This window comes from Mus caroli, unplaced genomic scaffold (genome assembly GCF_978045245.1).
Source record: "Mus caroli unplaced genomic scaffold, Mus_caroli_1 scaffold_7, whole genome shotgun sequence".
NCBI classification, from domain to species: Eukaryota; Metazoa; Chordata; class Mammalia; order Rodentia; family Muridae; genus Mus; species Mus caroli.
Genome location: NW_028227262.1, coordinates 89,954,317 through 89,975,844, shown reverse-complemented (window position 1 = coordinate 89,975,844; position 21,528 = coordinate 89,954,317). Strand labels below are relative to the sequence as shown.

Below are 21,528 nucleotides of genomic sequence, written 5' to 3'. Positions count from 1 at the left end.
AATATAGTTAGAAAAAGGCGTAAGCTTATCTTGACACCCTCAATTTAAGTTTTAATTCAGCAGAATATATTTTCTAAAGTAAAAACATCTGAGTTTTCAACTATTTCGTCTTTATGGTCATAAACTCATTATAAATAGATTGAATTAGGAGTGGAGCTTGGCAGGTAACCTGAAGCGATCTGTCCATTCTCTTGTTTAATACAGTTTTATTTTGTCTCTGTTCTGGACCAATCTTTCATTGATAAACAAACAAACAAACAAACAATACACTCAAATACATCCTTTCCTAGTGTTACAAGTGTTGAATAGGAAATAGGACAGCTCAGAAAATTCTAGCATTTTCCTACTAAACCATGTAGGTATAGTTGATGAATCCATTACTAAAAGACAAGAGAAAAAGTCAGTGTGAATTTTAACAAGATAAAGAGCAATGCTTCATTTCTGTTCCACAGAAATCTGGACAAAATTAAGGGAGATGATAGTTTCCCTAGCTCTTCTCCAGGTATGTTATTTAGAAACATCACTGCTTGGCACAATGTCATAACTGTCTTCTCAGCTGTTCAAAGAGGTGCTAGAACATCCCAGACATGGAAAGTTAGATGCCACACTGGAGGGATTACTTTCATAAATTCTTTCTCTCGTCTAAAATTCAACCTTAGAACAATGTTAGTCTTACTAAATTGTTCAAAAAAGTCTTTCAAACTACCAAATTTATAAGGAACCTTAGCAGGCAGCTTTATCAATCCCAGATTTAATTTTTAGGGCTCATCTATCTGTTTTTGCCTCTGTCTGCAAAGTAAAGAAGCAGGTCCCCAGTATGTCTGCTTAAATTGTTGATATATGTATGAAATAGAATAGGGCTGATGACTTCAACCAAAAGAACAATCCCATTTGAGGTAACTGGGACCAATGGGCTTGCACATGTACACATAGTTTCTTAATTAGTTACTATGTACTTCTCTGCCTAACTTCTATTCCTTGCACGTCTTAGAGAAACCTATCATGAAGGATCTAGTTTACTACAAAACAGAGAAATAGAGGTTGGTGTGAATGGGAAACACTTAGCAAATATATGGAGGGCCTGCCAGGTTATTATTGATTTTGCTTCTTTAAAAATTATTACCCCACTGAGAATTTCATACAATATATTTGCTGAAATTTCCCACAAACTATATTTAGAGATATTTGTGGGAGAGAAAGGCAGTAACACTCATATGGTGATCATAGGATGTGGGAGACAGCAGATATTAGCTCATTTAATCCTTGCTAAACAATGATTATATTTATTATGTATTATTATTTGCTTTTGTTGTTACACCTATTTAAGGACAATGGAGTCAAGGCAAAATGGAGACAGATTTCCTAATTTTCCCATAGACCATACCAATTAGCAGAGCCAGGATTTGAACCCAATTTGGTTCTTTTCTACCCTGTATGATGGGATGCTGGTTAGCATTGCTTAGCATTGCTTAGAACATGATTAGGGGATGCTCAGCTTTCTTAGTTGTATAATGGGATAGGTCAACTGGAGATCTTTTAAGACCACTTGCTTCTCTGTGATTCTTTTAAAATACTTTTTTATATTGATCAATTGATTGGTTGATTGTGGTTTTGTATGCCATGGTGCACATGTGGTGGGCAGAGAACCATTTGTGATAGTTGCTTTGCTACTTCCACAATGTAAATTCTGGGGACTGAGCTCAGGTTATCAGACTTGGTGACAAGTGCTCTTACCCACTGTACCCTCTTGGCAACCCCTCTCCATGACTCTTCTTTAAAAATATTTTTATTATTGTTTATTTTACATGTACATGTGTATATGTCTATATATGTGCATGAGCCTGAGGTTGGGGGTCATCTGCTGGAGCTGAAGCTACAAGCAGCTGTAAGCTGTGTGATGTGGATGCTGAGAGTTGAACTCAGGTCCTTGGCATGAACAATACATGCTATTACCTACTAAACCATCTCACCAGTTTCTCTTTGTGACTCTTAAATAGAATTTCTCTCCAAAATTGTTGTCCGTTGTAAGTAACAACTGAGAAAAATTAAACATTTTGTGACCTTTTTTTTTTTTTTAATGTCCTGTTGTTTGTGGAGGCTTACACTGGTAATTCCAAGGCCAGCCTGTGCTACAAAGTCTCACCCTGTAGCACAGGCTGGCCTCAATGTTATGGTGATTCTGCTGCCTCACACATATTGGGATTATAAGCCTCCCTACATTGGGATTGTAAGTGTGAGCTACCATTCCCAGGTCAAAGTGCTCTTTTAACCTAATTTCAGGGCAAATAAAATAGTTATGTTTAAATATCATATACATCAACATGCCCTTTAATTGCACAATTCTAATTACCTTTCAATATCAGAACAATGCCTTTGATTATTTATGTATTCATTTAACCTTGGAGTGTTGAAACCCTAACACCAAAAAGTATAACAGCATGACAGATTACATAATGTACCTTAAAAGATAAAGGCACGGTTGACTGCAGGCCAGCAAGCCGGATGAGATGGACACTGTGTTTACTTTTCAAGGGTTTTGTTTTGTAGACTATGGAATCTACTTACCATTTCAATCCTTTTCATTGTTTCCTTTATCCTAAGCTTAATAACTTGGAGAACACTATTTCCGCAGCACACACTGCAGGGGTTTCTACCTCAGCCATTCAGGCCACCCCACATCAGGTGACCCTTCCTGGCTCCACATCAGATTGTGACCAGGTCAGGGAGCAGTCACACAAACCCAGAGTGTCCTTCTACACTGTTTCTTTGAGGGGGATGGAGGCTGAGAGTGGATATTTGTCTTACAGTCTCGTGATTATTGCTTCCACCTTTATATTTTCTTGTCTTGCTTATGTGGGCATAATTTAAACTAGTGTGAAGTTCGTTGGCTACTAGGAAAACATCTTTCCATTTCTTAAAGAAGCTGTAGATGATATTGTAACCATCAAATTCATTGTTGTCACTTAACCTAGCTTCATACATTGGTTCCTTTATTTTGGCTATACTTATGGCCATGCTCCTATTACAAAGCAATTTGGAAATTAAAATATGCAATTTTAAAAAGGTTAGTGAGATCAGTAACCAAACTGCCAAAGGGACCTTGAAAAATAAATCCCTGTAGATTTTAAAGTTGTAGAAGTTCAACAACAAATGCAAATGTAATGGGGGAAAAAAAGAGAATAGTCACAGCAATTCACCAACACAAGTCTCATGCCCAAGCCAGCCTGTAAAGTGTATTTTTCTAACTTTGTGGAAAACATCCTGCCCAGCCTTTTAAATAAAATGCTGCTTCCTTTACACTTTTATTCTCTGCAGACAAATTCTTTACTGGAATGATTTCTATAAAGCTCTACATCAGCTTCTAACCACTCTGAAGAGCTTGCTCAGGGTTATTTTAAGTTATGTGTGTTGAGAGAGAAATTTACATTTGTGATTAACCAAGAGAAATAATCAAACTGAGTCTATTTCAGGGGAGGAGCAAGGAAGAGACAGTAGCTCATTTGAATTCTGGATCCAGACACTTCTTTTTATTTAAAAGCAATATAATAGCCCATATCAGTGAACTCAAATACGGTATTTATTTATCTGGGCTTTTGCTTTTATTTGGGAAACAGTGATCTCTCAAAGACTCTTAAGGTTTCAGAGAAGCTAGATTGTTGCCAATTTATAGATTAAAAAGACATATGCTTATTTCAAAGTGGTCAAAAATAAATGTCAAACCAATAGATATCCTGTAATAGACCGGTTAAATTTCACATGAAGCAAGTCAACTATGCCCTCTTTTGTTCTCTGAATATTTTGAGTTGGAATGATCTGAGAAAATTTCAGATCTGCTGCCTAATTATATGAAAACAACCAAAACAGGTTTCTTAGATTATAGGGGGAAAACATGAAAATTAAGCGGTCTGTTCTCACAGAGCTCCCTAGGTCAGGAGAATAAGTAGGATAGCCTTTCACCCTGTGGGCTCTTCACATGGACTTTTGATGATTGGATGAGAACTGAGGAGGGGGTGAGGATTGGGACAGGGCAAACCCACACAAGCAGGGCTGTTTTTCATAGTTGTGACTCTGTTAAGTCATTATGGGCATTCAGCTGCCTTACTAAAGCCAGGAGCCCATTTCTCTCTGACTATGGCCTTCAGGCACACACTAGAACGGTGACACAGATTTGAGTGTAGACGGAGGGATAGAGGAGGCAGCTTGAGCCCTCCCTTGATATAGTTGTGAGAAAGCTAACTTCTTCAGACATCAGATTAAATTTCTGATGTCTTCATCAGAAGGCTCTAGAAAAGAACAAGCTAAAACCATGTCAGAGGTCTTCAGCAAAGAACTGCTTTCAATCAATGTTCCCAATGATGTGTTAACCAGATTTTTAAAAAAATGTATACATTAAAAGATAGAAGAGAAGCAAAGAAGAAAATCTTTCTTAAAAACTTGGAGTGTATACTTCAGGAAGTGAATAATGTAGTGGAGTGGCTGGCGGGTAGCAGGGGCTAGCTAAGGCATGAGGGTAGTGGGTGAGATGGTGGGTGGCTGATTTTCTGGAGTGTACCACAATCAGGGCAGCACTCTTGGTGGCTTAAAAATATACTGCAAGGTGACACCAGGACAAAGAGCCTGCATATTTTCCTTTCTTGTATTGCAACTACCCATGGCAACACTGAAAAGCATGTTCCTATGCCTGGTAAGGGATTTTGTCTTTTTAAAAATTATTATTATTAATAGAAACCCAGTTTCTTCTGCATGCATGGCTCATACTCCGAACTGCACAGGCATGTGCTCACATACCTGGTATATACTTATTCAAATATGCTTTTGCAATGCAAAACCCAGATTGCAGATGATCACCTACCTTCCCAGGTCTTCTCATCGCACAATGCTGTCAGGTCCAACTGGGGCATATCTGGGACAAAGCTCTCCTGCTGATCTTCACCATCTTGATTCCTCTGCTGTTTGGTGTCAGATAGACTGGGATGCTCCTGAATCTTCATCGTGGCGTTCTGAAAAAAACAGCACAGTGTGCCCTAATAGCTACTGTTCACCAAAATGTAAAAACATTTGCATCGATTCCAAGCCTTCTAAATGCAACCTCCCAAGCCACAGCTGCTAACATTTCCACTGCAGAAATAAAAAACAGGGCTTGATGCCCCCTGGGCACTATCTGGCTACTCTCATGCAAATAGCCACTGTCCATCTGCCAGCCTTTAACTTTTCTTCTTGGAGGGGAGAGGCAAGATGATTTCCTTAGGCTGCTCCTCCAGATAACTCCAAGCAGCTGACAGGTCTTGAGTGATTACTGACTAAGACCGGAAAGAAGGAGAAGGAGTTTATGTTTCTTAAAGGAGCATGGCCCATCGGATGGTAAACAACAACAAAAAGCTGGCCACGGTTGCTAAGGCTGTGGCAGCAACATGGTGTGTCTGGCAAGCGGTGGCTTTGCCGCTTAGGTAAACATTCCTGCAAGGGAAAGGGAGAAGCTGGGGCCACCACACTCCTCTGAACCTTCAGGCTTAGATCAATTAAATGGGGCTGTATTCTCTAGAGTGTGGGGAGAACTGACTATTTATGGAGGCGCTCTCTGGGTATTAAAACATTGTTGCGCAAATTCAAATGGCTGGGGTTTGGTGTTTCATCTCAGCTAGCAGTGAGAAACAGACCCTGAAAACAAGCCAGGGATACAGGGAGAATTGTCTTCCCTCCCAGTAAAAGTAAGAGCTGGCAAGTTGGGGATATGTAATTTTATCCTAAAAATACGCAGTTGTCATTGTTTTTCTATTTATTCAGTTAACCTTGAATACTAAAGCTGCATTTGGCTCTGCCATTGGTGGTACTCACACCTGGCTAGGAAATGATGGAAGGGAAAAACCTTCCCTAAAATGCAGATATTTAAGCTAATTTCTTGTGTGTGTGTGTGTGTGTGTGTGTGTGTGTGTGTGTGTGTGTGTGTGTTTAAAATGGCAGTTAAATGAATTCTTTTGCAACAAAATTGTCTTTGTAACTTGTTCTCTTGGCATATTGTAAGTTAAGCTGTTATAGCTCTTCCAGCGTTCATGAAATCATAAATGACTGTGCTTAAATATTTTTACTAGAAAATGTACTTTTCACGTAGCACAGATCTGTACAAAATATTTTCTCTGGGGGTAAATGAACATTTATTTTTAGTTATCCTATCATTAATTGGAAAAAAAACCAACAAAAAACATCTGGAAACCATAAGTGAATTCATTAATGTAGGAGATGTTATACTTAAAATAAAGAGCTATTTAAGCCTTCCATCTCCTTTTAGTAGCTGTCTGACCCACTTTGAGATCACCCAGAGAATTCCTGGTGCTTTTGTGCTATTCTGTTTCTCTTGAGTGAAGCGTGAAGACTGGCATTTCTTAACATGGTGAACAAAACAATACTTCAATACAGTCACAATGAGCAGTAACATTACAAGAAATACCAAGGTCTTATACTCTAGGGTAGTGGTTCTCAACCTTCCTGATGCTGTGAACCTTTAATACAGTTCCTCATGTTGTGGTGACCCCCAACCATAACATTTTTTTGTTGCTACTTCATATCTGTAATTTTGCTACTGTTATGAATCATAATGTAAATATCTGATATGTGACCCCCAACTGCTGTTCTAGGATATTCTGAGGTTGTTACCTGTCTACTGGGAAGCAGTCATATTACATCAGTCACTGGTTCTGTGAGTTTAGCCTAAGTGGACCAGGGATGAAAGGTTCAACCTGGTATTCAGATTTCAGATGTTTTAGGGACAATTGGTCAAATTTTTGTGTGAATGTATGGGTTTGTGTGACTATAACTGTGTAAGACAGAGAGATGGACATGCACATAGTAAATAAGTATTTCTCAACAATCTTTTAAAGTTCTTGTGATAATCAAAGCCTGCAGGCCTACAACACACACACACACAAAAGAGAGAGCCAAGCAGAAGCCACCATTTCTTCTGTTGTTATATGGCACCATGTAAAGACCAATGAGTCATATGCTGGGTCCCCAAAATGAGCACATATGACTGGATTTAAGATAAAACATGTTACATCGAAACATGAAACATGTTTATGCATCAAGGAAAAAAAAAGAACAAAGGGCCACGCATGTGCTTGCCATGAATCAGCTGTCACAGTTGACTCGGGCAGCAGGTGTGGATGGGAAGGATGCAGAAGAGGTTCTGCCACATAGGCACAGGCAGAAGAGGGCTAGAGTGAAAGCAAGCAAACCATGGAGCGTCCTGGCCACTGTGGGAGAAGAGGTTCCAGGGATCAGCGCTCAGATTGAGAAGGAAGAAGGCAGATGACAAGGGAGCCAGAAGCAGAGGCAAGTACCAGACCCCATATGCTGAGCTGAGCTTTGCATAGTTCAGTGTACAATAGGCTGGCCACTATATGTCAAAGATGCGGCATGCATAGAGGAAAAGTGTTCACTAGTTCACCCAAGAAATGATTTTCTAATGTGTGTTAGACAGTTTCTTAGACACTAGGAAAGTTGCGTTAGACAAAATAAAAATGTCCTGTGAGTGTTACACGATAGAATCAGTTCATAAGAAATAATTCCAGGTCTAGACAGATGGCTCAGTGGTTAAATGCACTGTTGCTCTTGAAGAGAACCCAGGTGCTATTCTCCGCATCTATATGGAGGCTCCCACTGTCTGTAACCCCAGTTCCAGGGGGTCTGTTCACCACAGGAACTTCATACACATACTACACAGACATATGTGTGGCCAAAACACCCTTACACATAAAATAAAAATAAGTCATTTAGCATTTTGAAAATAAAAACAACACTAGGTCTATGGAGACTGAAAACAAGGAAAGATGGTGTTAGTGACAGTGGACGAGGTGTCTTGTTTTATATCGAGTGGCCATGGATTGGATGGCTTCTTTTCATAATGACACACAGGCAGAGGTGTGAAGGAAGTGAGGAAATTGGCTGACATTGGGAAGACCATTTCAGGAAGGAAGAAGCTTTGTTCAATGAGGCCTTGGTTTTTTTGTTTGTTTGTTTGTCTTTCATGTGGTTTAGGCATAGCAAGCAGTCACTGCTTCTGAAATCCGGTAAGGACAGGCCACCAGGGTGGGTACCATTTGGTGTTGAACAGGAGGACATCCTGCATAGCGAAACCTAGGCTAACTGAAATTGATTCTTGGAACAGTGGACACATCCCTCTTTCCTATCCCTAGCCAGTGTGTGCAATCATGGAAACACTTGCACAGCCAGCATGCTCTGTTTTAGTGGACCTCATGCACAACTTGGCTCTGTCTTGCTGGGCTCTGAGCCATCCCTGAGGTTGTTGTTCTACTTGTCCTCTGATCTTAGCAGCCTGAGCCCTAATTTATGGCCCAATTGGTCTATGAAGCTGGTGTGCTCTCCTGGACTTGGATTTCATAATTGCCTACTGCACAGGAGGAGACAGTGATGGTAGGTCGCTCCTCAGTGGCTACTCAGACCCTGCAGCCATATTCAAGAAGACAAACTGCTCTTCCTGGCTGTAAGGACCACAGCTGAGGCATCTAGCTAGGCAGTCCATACTCTCTAGGAATGCTTATTCTAGACATGGCAAATACAGCCTATTTGCTTATCTGATTCTTCTCGTTGATCATTCAGGTTAACTTGTCAAGGGCAGCCTCACATACGGAAACATTTTTGGTTTAAACTTTCGTTGTTTACACATCCAGTATTTTCAGATCAATCAAAAAGTAAATTAATTGCACAATTTTCACCTCAGAAATATTTTATGCTATGACATGGAGCACAAGGAACCTCTGTCAAAATGCTGCTTCATGTGATAATGCAAAGAATCTTTGCTTAGTGGAATAATGGATGACTCGTGTATAGTAGGCAGGTGAGGGTGGGTTCTGGAGGGAGAGACCTGAGTTTAATAGCAGATTTGCTTTGTCAAGACCTGTGGATCAGCCTCTTTGAGCATTAGCTTCTCTTTTTTTCTAATTCTGGATTGAGACATCTTAAGGTTGTTGTAAGGTACAAATTAAAAACAAATACAGCAGATTGTCCACAGTAAGAGTACATAGGTTTCTGTGTCTACATCTACTCCCTCCCCACTTCCTTCTGCAAAGGTTTATTGAGCACATAGCATGTTCTGGGCAATAGATTTCACAAATGCTTATGGTATAGGATTCTGGGTAGAAGAGAAACTGAATGTCTGAGTGCTGGAGGCAGCTTGTCCCACCTGGGCCTCAGGTGACATTCAACATGTAGGTTCAAGCCATTTACCTCATTAACTTCCAGTTTCTTAGTCTCATCACTGTCGAGACTCACACCTGTCCAGCTGAGCTTGTTTTTCTCTGTTCTGACCCCAGCTTTGGGTGTTAGATGAGTTCATGAGCCAATCCCTATACAGAATTCAGGTAAGTGGCTGAGGATTTAGAATGAGGAACGACAAGACTTGATGACGCTAGACAATGCAGCTTGCCCAGGAAAAACCAGTATTAACCGAAGATGCAGGAAAGCACCAATATTTACTGTTTGGCCTGATAATAAAGGAGAGTAGACATAACACAGCCCCAAGGTTCAAGTGTGCACAGGCTCCAGTAGAGCATTTGAGCAGGTCCTGTTTCTCAGGGTCATTGAGAGCTTGGACCTGAGATTGTGGGACAATCAACTCTCAGTCTTATATGGCAAGCCTTAACATCTCCCCTTCTCCTCGTTTTTCTTTTCCTTCTTTTATTTAATTACTTTTTTTGAAGCAGGATGAGAAAAAAGGCAGATAGGCTTTTATGATGAATGTCCTGTTTGTTATCAAAGGTATGCTTCTAATCACTCTTAATTGGTGTGCTTAGAAGGCATAAAGAACATAAAAATATCTTGAAAGAATTTAACACTTCCCTGCCTTAGAATTCTGAAATAAAATAATTTCTCTCTGGTAATTCAATGCCCTTCCATATAGTTAATAATCCTTGCTTGATTTACTTCCATTGCAAAAAGATTCGTAAGTTTATTGTTTGAATAGTCTAGACTTTATATGAAGTGAAACATATTTTCACAATATAAAATTCCTTGGTTAGGGGCTGAAGAGACAGCTCATTGATTTAGAGTGCAAAGGACCCAAGCTCAGTTTCCAGCACTCACATCAGACAGTGCACAAGTGCCTGTAATTACATCTGCAGGGAGGTCTGATATCTGTGGCCTCCACTGGGCATCTAGACTCACATGCAAACCCTCATAAAACAACTCACATGCAAATCCTCATAAAACAACAAAAGTAAACCTTTAAAGAAAAATGCTGAGCTCACAGAAGGATCCGAAGTGTAGGGCACTTCCATCATAAGCACAAGCCTGAAACTGTATTTTCAGTCATTCAGTTTAGAAGGGGGGCACCTGAGTGGTAAAGATGCTTTCTCTTCTGGGGACTTGAGATTTTAAATGAGTTTCAGAAAAAATGAACAAACACTCTAGGCTCCATGTGCTATAAAACACATGCTACCTTTTTCTTAAGTCACCTCTGTTCATACAGCTCAGGAAAGATATTTTTATTAAAGTGCCAATCTCTCCATGGCCTACCACAAGGAATGCTACTTTTCTTTGTGACATTTTGAAGTGACTTTGAACTTTTTTCATTGTGTGTCATTAAATAAATTTTAATTCAAAGCTCAGAAGAGGGCTGGAGAGATGGCTCAGTGGTTAAGAGCATTGACTACTCTTCTAGAGATTCTGAGTAACCACATGGTGGCTCACAACCATCTGTAATGGAATCTGATGCCCTCTTCTGCTGTGTCTGAATACAGTACTCATATATATATAATAAACAAATCTTTAAAAAAATAACCTCAGAAGAAAAAATAATGTGTAACTTTTGGTGAACTGTACCTACCTGAGACTCCCAGGTAGGTACTCTCTTTAAAAAGAGACCCTCTTTTTAAAATAAAAAAAAAATTAAAGACATGCAATGAAGGTGCAGGGTTACAATCATTTTCAAAACAGGTGTTGGCATGACGTACATTTTAAGCAGCCAATTGATATTTTAAAATAACAAAATCATACTGAAATAAGGGAGAGTATGTTAAACATTGAAAACAAATCTCCTGTTCTTTAATGAATATTAATAAAAAATAGTCCCTCAAAATAGATGCAATCCCAACCCTGTGAAGAGGTATCTTTTTCTCCATTGGCATAACTATGATAAAGGGTAACAGTCAGAATTTGTCCTTGATTTTAATTTACCATCTAATTCCTAACTGAAGTGGTCATGATGGTGGTATTTCTTAAGAGTGAATGCTAACAGTGAGCTGGTTGTTGACTGGTGCTACATATAGGTAGCACATATAAGAAGCGGACCTGGCACTCAGGATGAGAATTTAAGATCTGTCCCAATGACTGTGCTGTGAATCAGAGACACAGGGAGGCCACTGTGGGTTTGAGTGCCATTGGGGATTATGATTTACTCTCATGAAGTTCATTGACACCACTGTTCTACTCTATCCCAGAAAAGATGAGAAGATGTGTCCAGGAGGCTGGTAAGATTTAAGCTTATGTCCAATGTCAAAGGGCTTTCCGCAAGCCAAGGAAGATGGCATAGAAAAGAAGAAACGTGCACCCTAAGAGGTCTTGCTAAGAGACAAAAGAAGTCCAGCAGCCTAGCATGTTGCTTTGGTCCTATAGAAGGAAAGACACCAGTTGTAAATAAGGTATGAAGGAATTATCTCAGAAGCAGAAGCTTGAAGAAAAAGAAAGAAAGAAAAAAAGAAAAGAGAAAGAAAAGAAGAAAAAGAAAAAGAAGAAGAAAGAGGGAAAAACAACCACCCAGGACTTTTGAGGGGAGACAGAGTCTTGCTATGTAGCTAGACTGTTATTCTTGGTCCCTTAGCCTCCTGGGTGCTGGGATTCCAGGCACAAGACACCATGTCCAGCTCTTTGTCTAGGTTGGTGAAATATACATGACAAGAATCAAACAGAAGAAATATAAGAAAGCTACAGCATTAGTGGGGAGGTTTTCATTAATTTGCAATTGTTTTGTGCGAGTATATACTTTTCTAAAGAGAAAGTTCTCAAATTTTCCAATTCCTTGTGTTTTCACTGGTTGAGATCACATCTAACACTTTCTACATGCTATATACACTCTGGGCCACTCAGCCATGCCGTTCACTTCTACCTAGTAGAGTGTTTAGATTCCTCATCTGCGATACTCAATGCTCTCTGGGGGCAGTGATTCTGGCTGTCATTAAATGCTCTGAGAATAGAACATTTGTAAGACAATTTAATAGGCATTATTAAGTAACTCCATTAGTAAGTCATGCCAGTAGTCAGCAAGTTTTAAGAACTACTCATCTACAAAGACACTTCTCTCTATATTATTAATATATCTACATTTAAAGTATTTAAAGTAAAACACTAATTCTTCCCAGAAACATACTAAAATTGACACTGGAGCTGGAAGCTTTTAGAAGTAGAAGATGTGATATACATAAATAAATTTAAAGTTCAGACACTAAGCTGAACCAGAAACAGGACCAAGAGGAAATGAGTATATAGATATACAGCTGCTGGGGAGGTGAGTTTTTCATCTAATCTAAAGAAAAAGGAACTCTATCGAGTAGCTCAATCTGAATTTATGTTAATTTGAAAAGGCAATCCTTGTAACAGAGGAGTTCAAACTCACTACTTACATTTCATACACTTAAAAGATGTATCAAGTTGTAGAAAGAGCAAACTAGTGACTTCACTTTTTAATGAAAAACCCAGAGAAGTATCACTATGCTTGTACAATTTATCTTTACAAGGGGTAATATAAATCTACCCTCCTTTCTAATCACAGTCCTTTCAGTTACCTCACTGGCTCTTATCAACAGGCTAGTACCATTTCCCAAGCACACTCAAGAACAAGGGCAAAGTCTGACCACTGGTTCTGCTTTTGTTAGATACTCACCTCACAACGCTGAGTGTCTCTACCGCCTCTTTCAATTTCTTTGCTATCAACAACAAAAACAAATACATAACTCATCCATCTATTTTACAATCTCTTTTATCCATTCATATTATAATTTTATTTATTTTAAGATTTGGTCAGAGTATCTCTGAATCAAATTCTTATAAAATTAAAAAAAACAAAATAGAACAGAAAATTAAAAATGTAGTAAAGAACCCAGGATATTCACTAATATATTAGGTATAGCAACACATGTGGACTGATAGCAGCTGTGATCTGTACACACTCAAGCCAGATAAAATCCCAGCTTTGAGAGGTGTGGGGCATGAGTCCCAACACTAGTTGAGGAGCTCTTGGCATTTAATAGCTGGTAGGAGAAGAGTCATCTTTATTTAAGGATGTGATCCACACTCCATGGTAGTTCCCACACCCAAGACTATTTAGACAACACACTTGGGTTTGTCTGTCCTTTTTAAAAGGGTGAACATGAAGTTGGATGGGTAGGAAGTAGGGTGGATCTGGAGAAGTTGGAGGAGAGAGGTGGAATATGATCAAAATAGATTTTATAAAATTTTCAAATAGTAAAAATATTATATCAAAATGAATGCATGTAAAAAACATAAGAAAACCACATGTGGATATAATTATTTGCCATAGTAATAGAGTCTGTACCCCAGACACTCTCCTTATAATAAATACTTCTGGCTACACACAATCCTTTCTTTCCCCTATTTGTTTTAGTTTCTATAACTCACACTGCATTTAGTTAAGGAAATCTTTCATGCCCTTGAAAAATAGAGTGAGAAGAAAATTCTCAAATTACCTCTCAGAAGATAATGGTTCAGCAACTTCAGGTTCCAGTGTTTCTTGAGATTGCATGGAACTGATTCTTTCCATGTTCTGTAACACAACAAATGTTGGTTGTTATGAGGTGAGGAAAGAAAAGTTCAACAGCATATTCCCCTTTCTTTAAAAGAGACACATCAGGTGCTGTAAATAGAGCACTTCTGATGGTTAAAATGATGACTATTGGCATAAAGGTATATTGAGCCCTATCATCCCTTTAACAAACACAACTGGCATCATGGAACCAGACAACTGTAACACCCACACTAGCTAAAAAGTCATTTATGGCTAATGCACAAAATTCAGATTGCCAGAAAATCAGGGTGATTGGGAAATACAAAGAAGGGATTATCTTCAATCTAATCTCTCAGTTGCTGCTCATTCTGTATTTTTTCATTTTGGTCTTTGTTGTTTTTGCAACAGAGTCTCGTGTGATGGAGGACGACCTTGAGGTGATTCACATGCCTGCATCTGGAGAGTGCTAGGTTACAGCTGTGTGCCCTCACACCCAGCTTAATTTATTACCACTGTGGAATATGTTGCTAATATGACCTTGAGTAAACAATAGGCAGTGATGAGAAGAATGGTATGATTATAAATCAATTTGGTCCAAAGTCTATCCTATGGACTGTAGTGTAGTACATCAGTAGAACACCTGCGTAGCCTAAGCAAGGCCCTGGATTCATTTTCCTGCATAAGGAAAGAAAAGGAAGTGTTCTGTGCATTGCTGATCTGTTATTGGGGGCCGTGTAAACTAGTGTACCCACAATGGAAATCAGTTGGGAAGCTTCTCAAAGAATTAAAAATAGATCGATTATATAACTAAGTTATATTAATACTGGGCATACATCCAAAGGACTCTGTATCCTACCACAGAGAGACCTGCACATTCATGTCTACCGATTCAGTGCTACAAGAGAATGAAGTCAGCATAGATGTCCATCAACAGAAGAGTGGATACAGAATGAATACACACAGTGGAATTTCAGTCAGCCATTAACAAAAACAAAATCATAAAATTTGCAGGAAAATGGACAGAACTGGAAAGATTATATTAAAAATGAAGTGCCCTGGTCCCAGAAAGACACAAATGATCAAATATAAGAGTGGTACCGAGAAGAACCTGCCCAGATTTCTTGTGATGTGGACTTAATTCTTAATCTAAAAAAAAAAAAAAAAAAAAGTGGTATTGGGTTGTATTTTGGTGTTTTCTCCATCTCCCTCCTTTCTTTTGCCTTCAACCCCTCCTTTGCACTTTGATGTCACATGAGAGACCTTTTTGTCGATACATGGACTCTTAACTTTTAATATATGTGTGTAATAAGTAAGGAGTTAGGGGAGTAAGTACAGATGTTGAAGGCAGACAGAAAACCACAAAAGGAGAACAAGGAGTGTGAAGAAAGTGGGGGTGGGCAAAGGTCTCATGTGACATTAAAGTGCAAAGGAGGCTACAGGGGTCGAGGGCAAAGGAAGAAGGAAGATGGAGAAAACACCAAAATACAACCTAACACTACATATTTTTTTTAAAGATAAAGAATCAAGGCCACATCACAAGAAATTTGGGCAGGTTCTACTCGGTGCTACCCTTGTATTTGACCTACAGCTTACCTTTCATCTGAAAAACAGCTAGTAAGTTCTGACTTTTCCACAAAACTTGCCATGTTTATATACAAATCTAAGATTCCTTCTGTTTGTGTACCATTGAGCACAGAAAGAATGCATTGGCTTCTGAATTCTGTGTCTTGGCAATTAATGTTTAACTTTCCTACTCAGAGCCTATGATAGAAACAAAGGTATAAACACTGTGACAAAGTGTATTTAGGCCAGGCATACCATGAAAGTGATGATGGCAAGATCAGTGGTCACATTTGTTGCTCTGTTATTGGTGTCCAGGATAGCGCAGTGTGAGTTATCAATGTGCTACACTGTAGGGATCTGCTGCCTTTTTAGGGTATAACATGGAATTCAAACTCAATGACTCAAAGAAAATAATGAGAGGGAGAAAGAGAGAGAGAGAGAGAGAGAGAGAGAGAGAGAGAGAGAGAGAGAGAGAGAGAGAGAGAGAGAGGCAGAGACAGAAGGATAGAGAGAGGGAGAGGGATGGAGAGAGAGAGGTAGAGGGATGGAGAGACAGAAAGAAAAGAGACAGAGACAAACAGAGAGATGGAGAGAGGTAGACAGAGAGGGAGAGGAAGATACGCAGGAGCACATAATAGCTGCCATCTTCAGCACAAAGCTCTAGGCATGCCCTGGGAGTTTTCTTCTTCATTCCAACTCTCAGGTAGAGGATGCCAATAGTATATCTCACTAGTCAGACCTGCAAGCCACATGCATCTCTTCTCACATCTCAGCAGTAGAGAGACAGGATATGAGCTGTTACTAGGCATATCGCTACTTCATGACTGGAAGCAAAAGATGGGGATGGAGAGCTAGTGAGCTCTTTGTGGAAATTCATTGTGGTATCAGTAGTTCTGTGTGTGTGTGTGTGTGTGTGTGTGTGTGGTGTGTACAAGGGTGTATGTATGCACTCATAGGAGTGAATTCAAAGGATAACTCTATTTCTCCCACCATCTTTTGAGATTCCGGGATCAGTCAGGATGCCAGTCCATGTATACCTATTAATCTATTCTGCTGTCCCTAGGTGATATATTTTAAGCAATAAAACATAAAGTATACAAGAGTGACAAAAAGATTTCAACCTGCCACTGATCCTTTGCTAATGAGGTCACATTACAGTCTCCTTTCTTTAACTCAAGGTTAAAATCATAGACTTGTTTTGACTGGCAGCATTGCCCCGACCTTCAGGGTGACATGTTTTTTTCAAAGGAGGCCTTCTGACCTGTCCTCTAAAAAGCTCTGTCAGCATGAACAGCTTTTGAAGACAAAGTCATTTTCCTCCCATGTATAAGTGCTTCAGTCTGTGGTCAAATAGGTTTTGTGTCTAGTTTTCAATGCCAACATTGGGCAGAGGGGATTTAAAATAATTTCTGCTCCAAAGCTAGTTGCATCAAGACATTTGTTCATTTAGACTCAAGGTTATATTTATAATTGTATCTAACTTGAAAATATCCATAAAAGGTAGTGGACTTAACCCACCTTTCCCACAGTATCTGACATAACCTTTATAATAATTACAAGAATAGACTGTAACTTAGACACATATTTAGTATAGTAGACATTCTATGTGTGTGTAAGTTGACTAAGTGAGCTTAATGCTTATCAGGAGGCATGTTTGTAAGGACTTTTCTTGCCTCTGTGAGCATGGTCAATGCTTTCTCTCACCTCTGCATCCCTTCTTCTAGACAGTGTCAAGATTTTCCTACATCAGACTCCCAGATACTGGGATTATAGGCATTACCAGAATGTGCCACCATGTTTAGCTATTGGTGAAGCCTTTTAAAAATAATTCATGAAATTGAGCATAGAATAGGTCATCCTTAAACAAAGATTGAATGTGTGTTTACTTGCTTATTTGTGAGTGTAAATGACTCAGAGGAATAGTTGGTAAGTTTTGCATCTGATTGTTCTTACTTGTCTCCTGCCTCATCCTCTGAAAATGCAGACATCAGATAGGCAGAAGTGTGTGCCTGTCTTGATCACTATTTATGTCCTCGCTACCCATGGCAGTGCGTGCTGGCAACTTGTGTGACTATGTGAGTGTTTCACGGAGGTAGCTGTTTTCACATGTGGCACTGCACAGAAAACAACTGCTGTGTAGTTTGGATAGGATATCTTGCTGAATTATGCTGTCCTTGAGATCAAGTTTGAAAGCCTTGTATTGGTGGGTGATTCGTTTTGCTGCAGCAGATGAAATAGTCTAGCAGGGACAGACTGGAAGTGTGCAGATGTGCTAGCTTTACTGTTGTGACTCCAAACTGATTAGAAAAGGGTATCAGTGATACAGAGGCAAGATAAAGGGGAAAGGTTGTCAAAAGTTTATTTTTAAATGATCTTTTATTTTTACATGCACAGGTGTGTATGGGATGAGGCATAAGCTTGCCAAGATGTATATGTATGTGAAGGTCAAAGGGAAACTTGTCTTAGTTCTTTACTTCTACTATGTAGGTCCCAGAACTAAGATAGTCAAGCTTGGCAGCAAACACCTTTCTTTCCCTCAAAGCCATATTGCTGGTCCAGGAATCAAGATATTTTCAATATAACAAACTAGATTTGACAATTAGAAAGTTGGAAGAAGGCTGGAGGCTAAGGAAAAGGGCTTAGAAGAACTAAGAAGTACACAATGGGATTAGATCAGGACACCTCAAGGTCAAAAAAGATCACAGCACAAGAAGAATGGGTTCTAACATGTTGACTCTAGTGCTACGTGAAGCACATGGAGACAGCATTTGACAAATGCTGATGTGGAAATCATCTGTAGAAACAGCCTAAACCTTAGACTTGGTGTTCATAAGTAAAGGTCTGATCGAGAGGTGTCAAAAATGTGGGTAACACTTACATCCAAGTATGACTTAGGAAGGTGAGGCAGTGAGGTTGAAGCAGAGCAGTACACAGCCACTGAGAAGAGGGCAAGGAGAGACCAGTGCCAAGGACAAGAGACGAAAAGACATTTGTCAAACACAGGACATAGTAGGTCACAGCAGAGGGGTCTTAAAGGGCCAGTTCATAACATAGAACACTGGGTTTCTGAAGAAAAGTATTCGTAAAGTTTGACTACAGGGCTGGATAAGTAAAGGACCGTGGTAAACAAGTGTAGATGGCTGAAGTGTTTGACTTGAAACCAAAGCGACAGACTAGGCATCAGAATGCAGGGGACACTTTGAAACGAAACCCTTTACTGTGCTCACTTTTACCTATAGTTTTAGCACATTTATCTGCATTTAGCTCTCAAAAGGCCAAAAGAGATATTACTATCTTTCTTTTACATAAGTAGTAACTAAAGCTGCACGACATACCTACCTTGTGGCTATTTGCTTTAGTAGTGCTGGGAATTGGACTTTCCACCTTACACGCCAGAGTCAAGTGCTTTAGTACAGAGCTTTAATACCCTTCTCACCTGCCTTGCTGTATAGCGATGAAGCTAAAACTGAATCAAGATATAAGAACTGCAAGACCCATTCTCCTCTTGGGAACCTCAGCTGAGATTTCAGACATTAGGTGGAAGCAGTTCACAGAGATGGGATCTACTTGATCTTGTCTTTTGCTTTATAGTTTCAACATAGTGTATCTTATGGAATTATAGATCCTAATAGGATGTATTGAGAAAATAAAAGAGTAACAATTATTTCTAGTAATACCAGTACATTATATTGTCACTTTCGGGTAAACATTTGGGGTAAACATTTTTTTCTTTCAGTGTTTTTCCTAGGAATGGATTACACACACACACACACACACACACACACACACACACACACACACCATAGCTTACTTAGTTGTGTCAAAGGTATTCAATCACCTATGTTTCTTGCCTTTGTACTTAAAATGAAGATAGTTAATAACAGTCTCCTAACTGCTGGAAGGATTAGAATTATAAAGTACTTCAAATACAATTATCAAGGTTTCGCATTGTATTCGTTTTCTTAATCATAATTTCTAATACTTACATTGTATCTTACTGAACCCACATCCAGGTATTACTTATTTCTTTGATCTTATATTTTTAAATAGTTTACTGACTTCTAATTATCCATGATAGGTTTATGAGGAGAGAATTAGCACACTAGTTTTTGTGTTTTTACTTGTTTGCTAGTTTGTTTTTCCTTTTTCAATCCCAAGGTTAGAAGGAAGATACGTAAGTCAGCCTCAGGGTGGCTCTCTTCTCACATGGTCAGGCTGTGTTCTAGAAAGAACCTTTTGGGGGAATAAAGAGATTATTTTCTAGGCCTATAGAGATGAGTTTATGAAAACCATGTGTCTAAGAGATTGTTTGTATTCATGCTATCCATGTGCAGTGGGGGGCGAAGAAGTTTAGGAAACTGATTTTTCCAAAGGAGGTGTGTGTGTGTGTGTGTGTGTGTGTGTGTGTGGTTTGCCTTACAGGATAACTTTAGAATTGAAAAACAAACTAAAATAATCACTTATCATTGAGTCAGGTAATAAAATAGGATTGTTAGAGATTTAGAATTATTTTTAGATTAGAGCAAGGGAAACAATTAAATCGAAGTTCTCTATCTTGGCTCTTTAAACAAAGCAGGGGTTATCTTTTCTATTGAAAGAAACTAAGGGTACAGATAGAGCTGCAGCCAAGGAGGGCAGGAAAAGGATCCCTGGGGATGATATGGAGCTGGAGGACGGCAACCTAACGCTGCTTGGCAGCTCACTGCCTCTGTACCCTGTACCCTGATGAGCTCTGTGTCCTCACATCCTAGACAGGCAAAAGAAAAAGCCGCAGGTACTCCTACTGTATGGACAACAAGCCTGTGAGGGCCTGGTTGAGTTCTGTTCTGGATCCTCTTCTTTGGCCGATTGGGTGCTTACTATATATAGTTAATCTCCTCCCATTCTCTCTTGAGAAGGGCTTAAATTTCTACCAGTGTTTGTTCCTCTTCTTAGGGTCAACAGTGAGCTTCACCTTGCAAATTCAGATGGTCAGATCCCTTCCTTTCTTGGCCTCTTAACACCTCTGACTCTTGTCTCCTTAAGACACTCAGGTACCTGGTTTGTAAGACACCAAACTTGCTCATTTTTCCTCTACATTCTGGCTACTGGTTATTAAGCTTATTTTATGGGCATATTTTCCCATTGTTTAAATGTAGTTACACCTCCTTAAGTATCTCTAATTCTGATGACTGTCACACAAGTCTCTAGCCAAGATAGTTTGCCTGAACTACAGGCCCAGATATGCAATTATCTCTTTGATAGCTCCTCTGCCATATCTAACAGGGCACCTAATCTTATAATACCCTGAAGGGAAGCTAAAATATCATTTCCCAAAGTTATGTCTTCTCCTCATAAATCAACAGTGCCAATTTCCAGCAAGGCCGCATATACAGCCTTTGGTATCATCTTAGTTTAAGGTCTCATCAAGGACTGAGATTATGGCTAGAGTTGCTCACTGCCGATCTGACTTCTGCCCTTGATCATGTGTGTCATGTTCAATTTTGCAGTTACACAACATTGAAGTAGTTCACATCCTTGCAAAGGACATTCCTGTGGCTTCTCATCAGGGTAAAGGCAATCCTCCAGATGATGTTGGAGAATCCAGGTACCATGCTTCCCCATCCCACGGCCTCTCAATCTGAGATCCTTTTACTATAACGGGCTCTCCACAATTCCTCAGACCTTCCCAGATAAATGGATGGGTGGGGGTCTTTGTGCCTGCAGTTTCACTTAGGTGCCCTGTTTTATTGCCTCTGGATTTTATAAGCAAAGTCACATTCACAGGGAGGCCTTTCTCACCACTGCCAAAGAGATTTATGATTTTTCAAAGTCTGAAACTTGGCTTTCTAGCTTAGAAAGAATATGCTTTAAGTTTTAAGACCTTTAAAAAAAATCCCCGTGAGTTTAAACCATCAGTTTTCTCACACTGGGAACAGTGTTTTGAGTATGTGAAGAGCAGTGGAAAGGAACACTCATTTCTTGAGATCCATGTCTGAACTTTATCTCAAAATAGTCTAAGGGGAGATCCTTGTTCAGCTGGTACTGTAATTGTATACCCTCACCTCCAAAATTCCTAATATCAGGATTTTGGCTCTCTGGAAAATAGATTTCTAGATAGTTAAGAGCATTTGCTGCTCTTCCAGAGGACCCAAGTTCAAATCCTAGCAGCCACACCAGGCAGCTCACAACCATTAGATGCTCTGTCTCCTGGGTTATTCAAAGCCTCAGGCTTC

General features: G+C 39.5%; 1 protein-coding gene across 3 annotated transcripts in view; it reads right to left on the bottom strand.

Annotated features, from left to right (window-relative positions):
* Fam13a (family with sequence similarity 13 member A) overlaps window positions 1-21,528 on the bottom strand; it is a 90,226-nt gene that overhangs the window by 27,500 nt on the left and 41,198 nt on the right. For all 3 annotated transcript variants that reach the window (XM_029478400.2, XM_029478401.2, XM_021164985.3), the window contains exons 6-8: window positions 13,713-13,789; window positions 12,890-12,932; window positions 4,853-5,000 (exon numbers count right to left, since the gene is read on the bottom strand). In XM_029478400.2, coding sequence (XP_029334260.1) covers window positions 4,853-5,000; window positions 12,890-12,932; window positions 13,713-13,789 — 268 coding nt within the window. The remainder of the gene's footprint in view (window positions 1-4,852; window positions 5,001-12,889; window positions 12,933-13,712; window positions 13,790-21,528) is intronic.